The sequence below is a fragment of the Ranitomeya variabilis genome, chromosome 1 (genome assembly GCF_051348905.1).
Source record: "Ranitomeya variabilis isolate aRanVar5 chromosome 1, aRanVar5.hap1, whole genome shotgun sequence".
In the NCBI taxonomy this organism is placed as follows: Eukaryota; Metazoa; Chordata; class Amphibia; order Anura; family Dendrobatidae; genus Ranitomeya; species Ranitomeya variabilis.
The window spans coordinates 405062360-405076055 of NC_135232.1; the positions used below are offsets into that span (position 1 = coordinate 405062360).

Consider the following 13696-nt stretch of genomic DNA (forward strand, 5'->3'; position numbering starts at 1 on the left):
AGGTTAGTCAATATAGGGGAAAAAAAGTTATTCAGCTCACCATTAAATGAATTTCACTGGCTTTGGGTGTGGACTCCAGGATGGTGCTTTGAAAAAGCGGCTGTGGTAATCAAACAAAAGAGTTCTAGCCACAGACATCCAAAATCAGGTTATTCAGCGGACATTAAAAAAATAATTTTATTACAATGCCTTTAAAAACATGCTGCTAAAATGGTGAGTGATGGATTACGCGTTTCGAACGAAGGTGTTCTTAATCATAACCATATCTGTGATCAGTGCAAAAGCATAGCTAAATAGAAATGGATGAAAGGAAAAGGGAATGAGGTGAGCAATTAGAATGTAAATGAGACAATTATGCTAATGACACAAAACATTCAAAACAAAAAAAAACAAAATATCATAGATGTAAAGACATGAGTTCAATAGTGATGAGCGAGTGTACTCGTTGCTCGGGATTTCCCAAGCACACTCGGGTGGTCTCTGAGTATTTGTTAGTGTTCGGAGATTTAGTTTTCATCACCACAGCTGAATGATTTACAGCTACTTCCCAGCCTGAGTACATGTGGGGGTTGCCTGGTTGCTAGGAAATCCCCACATGTATTCAAGCTGGCTAGTAGCTGTAAATCATTCAGCTGCGGCGATGAAAACTAAATCTCCGAGCAGTCATAAATACTCGGAGGACACCGAGCGTGCTCGGGAAAACCCAAGCAACGAGTATACTCTCTCATCACTAGAGTTCAATAATAATACATTATATCCGTTCTTTTATGCAGTCCAGAAGGAACTCTGGAATTAAACTTGAAAATGAATTGCGCTTCTTTAAAATGCAATACACTGATAAGAACTTCCTCTAATGCATGAACATAAAAAAAGTCCAGACAACCTTTGTGGACAGATGAAAAAATAGAAGCTCCTGATAAACTTCTTGTGGTATTTGTGGCATCATATAATATATATGTTCCGCAATTCTAGTCCTGAGAGATCGTGTAGTGCATCCGACATATTGAAGACTGCACTGTGCGCACGTAATAACATAAACCACGTAAGTTGTACTGCAATTAATAAACGTGCGGATCTTGTGTGTATAAGGAGCAGTTGTGGCTTTGATTTCATTTGAATTGTCCATACCTCGACACAAGCCACACTGACCTTTACCGCATTTATATGAACCAGACAGGGATAACCAGTTACGTTTTGTTTTAACCTTTTGCCTTACTGTGCGATCAGAAGGTGATATCATGTTACCAATAGTAATTCCTCTCCTGGATACAAAATTTACACCTTTGTCCAACAGCTTTTTCAAGATGTCATCAGCATGTAACACAGGAAGGTATTTTTTAATCACATCAATTACTTGATGGAAATTATTACTATATGTAGTTGAAGAGGTTAAATTAGGCAGATTCTTGCATGCAGTTTTTTTCTGCTGTAAGTATTCTGATCTGCTCTGCTTTTACGATCAGCCTTAATCCTTGCCTTTTCTAGCACACTGGTTGAATAGCCACGGTTTTTAAATCTGCGGTCAATAGCAGCCCATTCCTTCAAAAAAATCTTCTTTATTAGTACAACATCTTTTAGCTCGAATAGACTCTCCTGTTGGGACATTATTAACAACATGCCTGGGATGGCAGCTGTTAGCAAGCAGTATCGAGTTCCCGGCAGTAGGTTTACGCAATAAGGAGCACTCAATTTTGCCAGTTATCCCTATCTGGTTCATAGAAATGCATTAAACACCAGTGTGGCTTATGTCGATATATGGACAATTCAAGTGAAATCATCTGTCTTCAAAGGTTGTCTGGACTTTTTTCATGTTCATGCATTAGAGGAAGTTCTTATCAGTGATCGAGGTGGTGATAGAGACAAAGGATTGCATTTTAAAGAAGCGCAATTCATTTTCAAGTTTAATTCCAGAGTTCCTTCTGGACTGAATAAGAGAACGGTTATTATGTATTATTATTGAACTCATGTCTTTACATCTATGATATTATGCTTTTTTTTTTTTATGTTGTGTCATTAGCATAATTGTCTCATTTACATGACTAATTGCTCACCTCATTTCCTATTCCTCCTTTTTATTTAGCTATGCTTTTCCACTGATCACAGATATGGTTATGATTAAGAACACTTTTGTTGAAATGCTTAATCCATCACTCACCATTTTAACAGCATGTTTTTAAAGGCATTGTAATAAAATGAAGTTTTAACGTCCACTAAATAATCTGATTTTGGATGTCTGTTGCTGGAACTCTTTTGTTTGATCTTCAAAGGTTAGACCTCCATAAGAAAACATTTTGAATTTCTTAGAAATGGCCACGTTGCCCACATAAAGCTCCAGGCGTAGATGGCCTCCCTGCGAAGGTGTATAAACATTTTATCAAGGTATTACTCCAAAATTTTTTACAGCTGTACAGCCACTCTCTTGCAGCGCGTTAATTAAAAAAAAATGGCATGGTGTAAACTCCAACGCTCTGTGGTGGGCAGGTTAAATCTTTATTAAGATGGTGTTGATGCCTCGGATTTTATATATTCTACATAATTCTCCCATTTGGCTCCCGCTATCTAGATTCCATAAGATAAACACGCTTTTCAGAGATTTGATCTGGCATAAAGGGCAGTCCAAAATAAGACTAGAAACTTTGCAGAGACCAAAAGATGACGGTGGCCTGGCACTGCCCAATGCATGTTTTTTTTTTTTCTGATGGCTCAATGCCAACATTTGAAGGGATGGAAAGAAAATGACAGTCTGTAAATTTATTCAAAACACTGTGTGACAGGGGCACCTTGTGGAAAGTTTAGAAGCAGGCAGGTTTGGGGGTCTCTCAGTATACCCTACATTGGACTTAATTTCCAAGGTTTGTCTTAAAATAAAAAAATAAGAAAGGTCGAACACTTATCAATGTACACACCTATTTGGAGTAATGACTTACACTCAGAATTTGCCAAACTGAGTTAGGGACCTGGAAGAGTATGGGTATACAGTACGTTAACCAGATGGTCGGCAATGAGGGACTTAAATCCTTTGACGGTCTACAAAAAGAGTTCTATCTACCTGATAGTTGCTTCTTTCAATACTTTCAACTGAAACACGCCTATAGAGCCCAATGTAAAGTGAAAGACGTTAAAACTCAGAGAGATGTGGTATTGGACACTGTTTGCTCAGAGGGAGCCATGGAGGGGGTAATATCTAGTGTCTATAATGACCTTCTCTTTGTCTCCCTTAAGAAATTCCCTCTGTTGGTTAAACAGACAGCGATTCGTGTTATTTTCAGATGATGAGTGGGCTTTGGTGCTGGAATACATACCTAATCTTTCACTTAGTGAGCCCAAATGACTCTTGCATATCTGTCATTCACAGAGTATACAGATCACCTGAAAGGATGTTTTAAATAGGTCTGCGCTCAACAGGAAGTAGGAATATTGCATATGTTATGGTCATGCCCGCGTCTGCACTCATATTGGGGAGCAGTTTTGGACCATATAGAATTAGCCTATGGGTGCGTGGTGACTAATAATCCTCTCACCTGCATACTGGGATATGTAGATGAACTATGTACTGTTGAGACTGGGAAACTTGCCATAGCTCGATTACTATACATAGCTAGAAAACTGATTGCTAAAAAACTGGATTTCTGCAACTCCCCCGACAGGCAGAGAGTTTATTAATCAAGCTGAGTCCCTCATATCATTGGAAAAAGGGATATACCTCAAAAGGGATAGAAGTAAATATTTTGATAAATTATGGGGTCCCTTGCTTGGAGGTAACCATCGATCAGCATCTATAGGATCTTGTTAGATGTGTATCAGTTACTATGGAATCACTACACATTGCGTTTACAAATGCCAATCGGCTGTGTGTGGTTTGACTGGCCTGACTTATTCTGTTTTGTATGGTCATATATCTATGATATGGTATCCTGAATAACAAATGTTAGGGGATGGAGGTTTTCAAGGTATGGGGGAGGGGGGGTTTAAACATCTTTGTTGATAATGTTATTTGTATATGTGTAACTGTTATAAAATTAATAAAAATTTACCTGATTAAAAAAAAAAAAAAGTCAGCAGAAATAGTTTTTCCGGTAAATAAACAAATCACAGCCATGATCCTGGAAGAATGGGAAAAAGCTTAAGGTACCGTCGCATTAAGCGACGCTGCAGCGATATAGACAACGATGCCGATCGCTGCAGCGTCGCTGTTTCGTCGTTGTGTGGTCGCTGGAGAGCTGTCACACAGACAGCTCTCCAGCGACCAACGATGCCGAAGTCCCCAGGTAACCAGGGTAAACATCGGGTTACTAAGCGCAGGGCCGCGCTTAGTAACCCGATGTTTACCCTGGTTACCAGTGTAAATGTAAAAAAAAAAAAAACACTACATACTTACATTCCGGTGTCTGACGCGTCCCCCGGCGTCCGCTTCCCTGCACTGTGTAAGCGCCGGCCGTAAAGCAGAGCGGTGACGTCACCGCTGTGCTCTGCTTTACGGCCGGCCGGCGCTGACACAGTGCAGGGAAGCGGACGCCGGGGGACGAGACAGACACCGGAAGGTGAGTATGTAGTGTTTGTTTTTTTTACATTTACAATGGTAACCAGTGTAAATATCGGGTTACTAAGCGCGGCCCTGCGCTTAGTAACCCGATGTTTACCCTGGTTACCAGTGAAGACATCGCTGAATCAGCGTCACACACGCTGACTCAGCGATATCAGCGGGTGATCCAGCGACGAAATAGGGTGCTGGCCTTCTAGCTCCGACCAACGATGTCACAGCAGGATCCTGATCGCTGCTGCGTGTCAAACACAACGATATCACTATCCAGGATGCTGCAACGTCACGGATCACTATCGTTATCGTTGTTAAGTTGTTCAGTGTGAAGGTACCTTTAGCTCAAGAGCTTTTAAATCTCACCTTCCCTTTGATGCAGAAAGGCATCAAAGTATGGGAAGAGATCCCAAATATCGACATACCAGTAGCCAGAGTTGCTAGGAAAAGTTATTCCTTTTGAAGATTCTTCTAGTCTTAAGGATCCAATGGATAAGAGATCAGAAGACCGCCTTAAAAAAAAACCTGGGAATCCTCCTAGGCCATCATTAACACAAATATAGCTGCCACTTCGGTGGCCAGGTCAATAAGTCTTATGTAGAGGAATTGGAAAATCACAAAGAATAAAACCCCTAGAGACAAAATTTTGAGATCACTACCCTTACTGAAGATGGCAACCAATATCATGGCAGATGCCTCTGCGGAGTTCCTTCGGTTTGCTGCAAGGAACAGTGCACGGTCCAGTGCTGTAAGACGGACTCTATAGCTGAGTATGTAGCCAGGAGCTACCCACTCAAAAAATGAACTATGCTCCATTTCAGGCCTACATGTGTTTAGGCAAGTCCTGGATAAGCTGCTAGAGAAGGCTTCAGATACTAAAAAAGGGTTCCCTGAAGAAAGACCGAGGAAGATGCCTTCCTTTTGGCAAGCTTGCACTCATCCCATGCAAGACTATAGAGGGAGGGAAATCGGGTAGGTGGAGCTTTCCCAAATGTGGTAGAGGAAGAGGGGCAGATAATGGCGTCGAGGTGGGGAGGGTGGGGCTTCAATGCTTCCTTGGGGGCTGGCAAGAAATATCCAGGAATCAATGGATAATATAAACAGTCTTTCAGGGGTGCAGAATAGATTTCACTCATATGCCTCCCAAAATATTCTGCCTAACATCTGCCCAGTCTCCGTGGGTCCATCAAAGACTCCTAAAAGACTTAAAAGAACTCAGTCTTAGAAGTGGTGGTTCACGTGCCATGGTCCCAACTATATCAGGGCCATTATTTGTCTGCTCTCCCTAAAGAAAGCCAATACTCAATTTAAAACCGCTAAATCAGCATTTTCTTTACAAACAATTCAAGATGGAATCATTGAAATCAATCTTACCCCTGATAAAGAAAGATTCAGTGATGAACACGTTAGCCGTAAAGAGTGCCTACTATCACGTACCCATACATTTTTTATATAAAAAATTCCTCAGGTTTGCAATTAAGGATCAGGGGAAAATTCAGAATCTTCAGTTTTGTTGCCTTCCATTCCGTCTCTCCTCTGCAACCCCTAATCTTTACAAAGCTTGTGGTAGAGGTAATGGCTTTTCTGGTGAAAAAAGACATCCTAATCATTCCATACGTAGATGATCTACTATTAATAGCGGACTCACCAGGTCAGGTGAACTCTCGTCTAACAACAACTATTGCAGTTCTCAAGTGTTTGTGATGGTTGCTAAATCTAAAAAAAAAATCAAACCAAAAAAGAGGAAAATCTTCCTGGGGGGTGCTTCTGGATTCAGAACAACAATACTCCTTTCTGCCTCTGCACAAACAGGAAACAATCAGGAAAGAGATCCAGAGGGGAAAGTGAATATCGATCAGGAAAGCAATGAGGAGCTTGGGTTTAATTACGGTACCTCATGTATATCCAGCGTTCAGTGGAGTCCATTCCATTCAAGGGTCCTACAGTGAGAAGTTTTATCAGCCTGGACGGCAAAACAGCCATGCTGGACAGCAGGATGAGATTATCAGGAGAAGCGAAGGAGTTTCTGTCCTGTGGACTATTCCAACAAATCTCAAAAAAGGAAGACCCAAGATTATCTCACCATTTGTTAATGCAGGCCACAGTGGTTGGGGGGCTCACATAGAAGGTTGTTATCTTCAAGAGAAAAGGCCCGCATCAATACGTGACAAGTCTTCAAATTACAGGGAGCTCAGGGCAGTGAGGGAAGCGTTATGAAGACGTCAAGCACACCGAAAAGATCAGCATATCAGGATATTTTTGGACAAGTCTGCAGGATGCGTTTTTTTTCTCCATAGACTTTTATTAGCGACGCAGTGCCACACGTCGCAACCGTCGTGCGACGGTTGCGTCGTGTTTTGGCGCACCGCCGCCACAAAAAAATTACATGTAACGTTTTTTTGTGCGTCGGGACCGCCATTTTCGACCGCGCATGCGTGGCCAAAACTCCGCCCCCTCCTCCCCGGACCTTACAATGAAGCAGCGGAAGCGTCTTAAGACTGCTTCCGCTGCCAACGTCGGGCATTTTCTTCACAGTATGCGTCGGGCTGACGCAGCGCGACGGCCCCGTACCGACGCTAGTGTGAAAGTAGCCTAAGTCATATCTACAATTCAGAACAGCAGGAAGCCAGTGACTTCAGCTATCTTCCCCAAAGTAGAAGTCCAGTTTCCATCACTTCAGGCCAAGATATTCCTGACATATTAGACTTTCTTCAGTCAGGGTTCAACAAAGGACTAAGACGCAGTACTTTAAAGGTGCAGATATCAGCCCTAAGATCATTCTTTGACTATCCACTGGCCAATCATCCTTCAATAGTGCGTTTCGTTAAGGCTATCCACCGGCTTAAACCTACAATAAGATGCTCTGTGCCTCCATGGGTCCTCAGTCTAAATATAAACGCCTTATACAAGCCTTTAGACAGGCAGACTTCAAATCCATATCCCTTAAGACCGTTTTCCTTGTGGCAATAACGACAGCATGACGCATAGGCAAAACTTGGGCCCTTTCTATTAAAGATCCATACTTAAAAATCCACGATGCTTGTCTCATTCTGAGGTTGGATACAGCATTCCTTTCTAAGGTGGTCACTGATTTCCACAGGAGCTAGGATATTATCTTGCCTTCCTTCTGTCAAAATTATAGCAATCCGAAGGAGCTTCTAAGTTTACAGTACCATGTAAACCTATAGAAAACAAAATCTGCAGTGCACATGCTGCGGAAAAAAACGGGCGGAATCGCTGCGTTTATTCCGCAGCATGTTCATTCTTTGTGCGGATTCCGCAGCGGTTTACACCTGCTCCATTATAGGAATCCGCATGTGGAATCCGCACAAAATCTGAGGCAAATCCGCAGGTAAAACGCAGTGCTTTTTACCTGCGTATTTCTCTAAACAGGTGCAGAGAAATCCGCAGAGGTTCTATCTACGTGTGCACATACCCTGACAGTCACAACACATGCACGGAGAGCCTGTTTGTTGGGCTCAGTCATCGCTCTGAGTGTACAGAATGGCGGCTGCAACCACGCTCCCAGCCATGACTGACAGCCGGACCCAATGCAGAACTACTGTCAGTCAGGGCTGGAAGCATGGTTGCAGCTACCGCTCTGTATTCTTACAGTGATGACTGAACAGGGGCCGCTGCCGGGGAGAATAAACTTACGGTAATTTTCTCCGCACAGCATTCGGCTACATGCAGGCACGGACTGGCTGGTAACGCTTTTAACGTGCAGATTAACCCCATATCTGCAGGTTAATGACATTTTTCCTGGTAGAAAAACAAAAAGAAACTTTTCAGCTCACCCAGTAGAAACCTTCATCTGTACTCCACATAATATCCGAGCATGGAAAAAATATCTCTGTCTGACGTTGAAACTCGTACACATGGAAAGAAAAATCCAGCTCCGGGAATAAAAAGTATCAAAAATTTATTTAGTCATGTTAAAATTTGGAGAACTGCTGGCAAGCGATAAATTACATCATTTGGATGGAAGCTACCATATAGTCGCTGGACGCGTTTCGAGCCTGAAGTCTAAGAGCACTATTTGTTCCCGAAACGCGTCCAGCGACTATATGGTAGCTTCCATACAAATGATGTAATTTATCGCTTGCCAGCAGTTCTCCAAATTTTAACATGACTAAATAAATTTTTGATACTTTTTATTCCTGGAGCTGGATTTTTCTTTCCATGTGCACATTTTTCCTGGTGACAGGTTCCCTTTAAACAAACCTATTTCATTAGCCAGGAGATTAACTAGATTGTAATTTTGTAGCCAGCTAAAACCGTCTCTCTCTCCCCCCCCCCAATGTGATCAAATAATCCCATAGTTTACCAACCTGAGTTTGATTTTTAGAATGTATTTTTATAGATCTAATATGAATAACATAAAATAATGTCAGATTCCAGTTCAGACAGCAAATATAGCACATTATTTAAGAGTATACAAAAAATTTTTTAACAGTGCTATAATAGTAAAGACTTAAACCCCGATTCACCAAGACCAGTGAGAGGCGGCGTTTTAGGCAGATGATTCTTAATGAATCAGGCAAGGCGCTTAGTGGCATGCGCCGCGCCCCAAATCTTATTGCAGTCCCGGTTGGCGTAAGATTTGTGGCATAGCGAATGCTGCCACTTGTCAAAAATTTGAATAGCAGGGGTCACCACTCCCCCATCCTGGCTCAGCTCCACCCACTTTGTCGGAGCTTTGCATGTGTGCTGCCTTTATCCTTTATCGGTGACATACAACATCTAAACTACTATGTGGTATATTTTTTTTTACCTGTGTCCTCCTGTAATAGGACAGAGCAACAGTTCAGACTTTGCAGTGAAAAATACTTTGGGTGGTATGCAATGGCTTACTTTTAACTCATTCCAGGCAGACTCTTTTTTCTTTGTAATTTATTTAGTATAACATCTGCTGGTTTCTTAACAGCAGTAATTGTGAGTGCTATGCACTAAGAATATAGAAAAAAAGTAACAAAACCAAAAATAAGAATTTGTGAAATTACCAAAATGTCAGATAGTTTAGTTTCAAGTTGGACACACACAAGTGTCAAGCTTTTCAAACAGGTAATGTTCAGTGGTTGGGTTACTCAGGAGTGGACACAGACCGAAGAGGGGGCCTTGTGCAAGAACAGTATATTGGCATTGCGCATTCAGTACGTCATCATAATACACAATTCCAGCTCCTTTGGTGGGGGAAGTGGGTCCCCTTTCACTTGGGCCCCTATGCAGCTGTCCAGGTTGCCCCAATGATATGTCCATCCCTGGGATTATGCCTGCAATCTAAACGCCATGGACATCATGTAAAAAATGCAAATGGTCATACCTAGAGGCTCCCAAGAAGACCCACATAGTTGAGGGTCATATGACGTGGCTCCCAGGACTCTGGTTTGAGAACACTGATATTAGGTATCAAACAACTAAGAGCATAAAATTGATAATGTAAATGTACTAAAATTACGTAACCTATGCTAACCCATCCTTTCTTGTTTCTTCAGGGAATGGCCTGTGTTGGTCGTACTAAAGAGTGTACCATTGTCCCATCAAATCATTATGGTCCGATCCCTGGTGTTCCGGTGGGTGCCCTGTGGAAATTCAGAGTTCAGGTATTTCCTCTTATAGGCTATAGTATACGGACTGAAACTTACCGTATATACTCGAGTATAAGCCGAGATTTTCAGCCCATTTTTTTAAGCTGAAAGTGCCCCTCTCGGTTTATACTCGAGTCATTGTCCCAGGTGGTTGGAGAGGGAGTGGCGGCTGTCACATACTCACCTGCTCCCGGCGCGGTCTCTGCATCTTCGATGGTCTCCGGGTGCCGTCAGCTCTTCCTGTGTTCAGCGATCACGTGGTACCGCTCATGAAAGTAATGAATATGGACGCGACTCCACTCCCATAGGGGTGGAGCCGCATAGTCATTACTTTAATGAGTGGTACCAGTGACTGCTGAACACCGGAACAAGCTGCCGGCACCGGGACCATTGGTCAGTGAGAAGCTGCCAGGGACCGCTCCGGGAGGGTGAGTATAACGGGAGAGGGTGAGCATCGCAATATTCACCTGTCCCCATTCCACCGCCGGGTGCCGCTCCTTCTTCCGTGTCCTCTGGCTGTGACGTTCAGGTCAGAGGATGCGCAGCGGTGGAACAGGGACAGTTGAATATCGCAAGTGCCGAGGGCCTGAGCGATGAGAGGTGAGTATGCCATTTTTTGTTTCTATGGAGCAGATTATGGGGCCATAATCAACCTTTATGCAGCATTGTATGGGGCAAATGTTTCTATGGAGCATCTTATGGGGCTATAATCAACCTTTATGCCGCATTGTATGGGGCAAATGTTTCTATGGAGCATCTTATGGGGCCATTATTAACCTTTATGCAGCATTGTATGGGGTGTATTTTGTATGGAGCATCTTATGGGGCCCATCATGAACTGTATGGAGCATTATATGGGGCTCCTGATTCAATATGGATATTCAAAAAAACACTTCACCTACTGATATCTCAATTAATTTTACTTTTATTGGTATCTCTTTTTATTTTTGAAATTTACCGGTAGCTGCTTCATTTCCCACCCTATGCTTATACTCGAGTCATTAAGTTTTCCGAGTTTTTTGTGGCACAATTAGGGGTCTTGGCTTATACTCGGATCGGCTTATACTCGAGTATATACGGTATATTATTTTTAATGTAAATTGCATTCACTATATAAGGGTAGGATACCAGAATCTTGAATCCTACAATTATTTGCTCTTGTAGTAAACTGTCCCTGAACGTTAAAAACAAACAGGTACGATTGTGCTGTATGATGAACTAGTGCCAAAGCACGGTTAATTTAAAGGTAGAGAACATAGACCCGTCTTGTTCTATAAAAGATCATCAGGGAGTAATGCATTATATTCTCACTATCTCACTTTATCTTCTCTATTAACGAGTGCCTTGGGGTTCAGATTTCGAAAAAAGTTTTTGTCAAAGCATGATCTTATATTACTATTTGTGTGGCCTCTATTAAATTTATTATTTCATTTTCAGAGGAAGTTGACCATGGAATGTTGGTAGCAAAAAGGTGGAGGTATTAAAAATCCTCATTCTGAAGGCATTAAGAATGTTGTGTGCATATGTATTTGTTTTGAGGACCCTAGGATCTGTACATCGACATTGTGTAGATGTACTTCAGTTCTTTAGAGCTGCACTATATAGGTGCCTATTCATTACCAGTATAGAGAAATACAGCAAGCAAAAAACACAACTTCAATCTGCCACAGATCTGGAGCTGATACTCTGGTGGCCCTCTCTTGTATATAGGCTGCCAACATGTGACCACTGTAGCCAGTGATCTTAGCAGTCACATGCTGTACCTCTAGTAGGTAGAATGACGTGGGGAAAAAAAAAAGAGTAGCAGCGTTACAATGAGTTTGTTTGTTTGGGTACGGATAGAGGAAAAAGGAAGCTGGAATAATGTCGATACTCACGTAACAGTTTGTGGAAGGAAGGGAAAAACACTAATCAAGCATGTATAGCACTGGATGGATGATTGCAGTTTTTGCTCAGGTCCTTCTGGAATCGGGGTTCCAGCTTCGCCAGGGCTTGTTACATAGAGAGAATAAGGTGTGGGGGCTAGTTCTGTTACTAACAATTGAGAATCATGTACAGAGGTGCTAAACATCTGGAGAGAAAGCTCAGGAAACCCAGCACTGTCAATCACCAGTGAGGGAGGTGGGGCATGGAAGATCTGTGGGTGGAACAGCGCCACTGAGCATCTGAGTGAAGATGTGGAATTTTATAGGCTGTTTTAGCTGACAGACTCCCTTTAAAATGGAAAGCTACTTTCAACAAACTTTGTGTAAATTTATAATACACGCAAATAAATAAAAAGTTTGCAATGTGTCTTACCTGAGAAATCAGTATCTTTCACCACTCTGTCACTTCTTCCCTTCCACCTGCCTTCTAAACTTATCCACAGCGCAATAGTAGCTAATGACCCTCTTGTATAGAAGGGAGACGTCGGGTGTGAAGTAACATATCCCATTGTACTTTATCAAAATGGGGAAGAGGAGTGAGGAGTCAGGAAGAGAACAGGGGGAGGGAGACAGAAAAACATCATCCGGAGCTCTGTAACAAGTGTTTTTCCCTCACATCAGAGATTGATTCAGATCAAAACAGCTCAGCTCTTCAGTATAATGTCATCCATGTTACTGAAGCTTGTCTATATGAGCTAAAAAGTGAACAAAGAACATGGCTTCTCCTCGCTGTGCTGTCTTTGGAAGAAGTCGCTGCAAGTTGTCTCTTCCACCCAAATGAAAATGTTACAGGTCTCTGAAAATGGCGACAAAAGCTAAAAATGTTTGCTCTTTATCTACTTTTAGGACTTGTGTGAAAATCTGATTTGGTTTCCGAACAAATTTAAGCAGAAATATGGAAAATTCTGACGGGTTCCCAAACTTTTAAGCACCACTGTCAAACTATAACTGTTTTAAAATGTTACATTTCCAGGTCAGTGAAGCAGGAGTTCATCGTCCTCACGTTGGTGGAATTCATGGGCGCAGCAATGATGGTGCATACTCTCTGGTATTAGCTGGTGGATTTGAAGATGAAGTGGTGTGTTTTTTGCATTTCTGGATTAAAATCATGGAGATGAATATCAGCAGAATATTGAATTATTTCATATTTTTGTTCCCTTTTTAGGACCGAGGGGATGAGTTTACTTACACTGGAAGTGGTGGCCGTGATCTTTCTGGCAACAAAAGAATTGGAGAGCACTCTTTTGATCAAACGCTGACTCATATGAACAGGTTAGATACTTTCAGGAGCTTATAGTTGTGTTATTTGGTTTGCATTTCTCCAATACTATGGATCACTATATCTAATACACCTTCGTAAACGTCGATTTTAATTGTATGTTTTTTCCTAGTTTTAGTTTAGGGTTTGTTTACAGTTCACTTTATGGCTATATTGTTTCCCAAGTGATAAGGATGAAAAGTGTAGGACTATTTCTGTTCCTCTGTAAATCTCAATTCATTCATAGCCACACGAGTGAATGTTGACTACTTAGCCTGGCCATATACAGAAGATAACTGTTGGCCGAATGTTCGTTTGACAGGCTGACGTCACTTTCCCATACAAGTGTGAGCTTGGCTTGAGCAAGGAGAGAGGAGTAAGCCACTGCCAG

General features: G+C 42.1%; 1 protein-coding gene across 1 annotated transcript in view; it reads left to right on the forward strand.

Annotated features, from left to right (window-relative positions):
• The window catches only part of UHRF2 (ubiquitin like with PHD and ring finger domains 2), a 138309-nt gene that overhangs the window by 105371 nt on the left and 19242 nt on the right, over positions 1–13696 (forward strand). The window contains exons 8-10 of the mRNA XM_077249183.1: positions 10030–10137; positions 13021–13125; positions 13213–13319. Of these exons, the coding sequence (XP_077105298.1) occupies positions 10030–10137; positions 13021–13125; positions 13213–13319 (320 nt within the window). The remainder of the gene's footprint in view (positions 1–10029; positions 10138–13020; positions 13126–13212; positions 13320–13696) is intronic.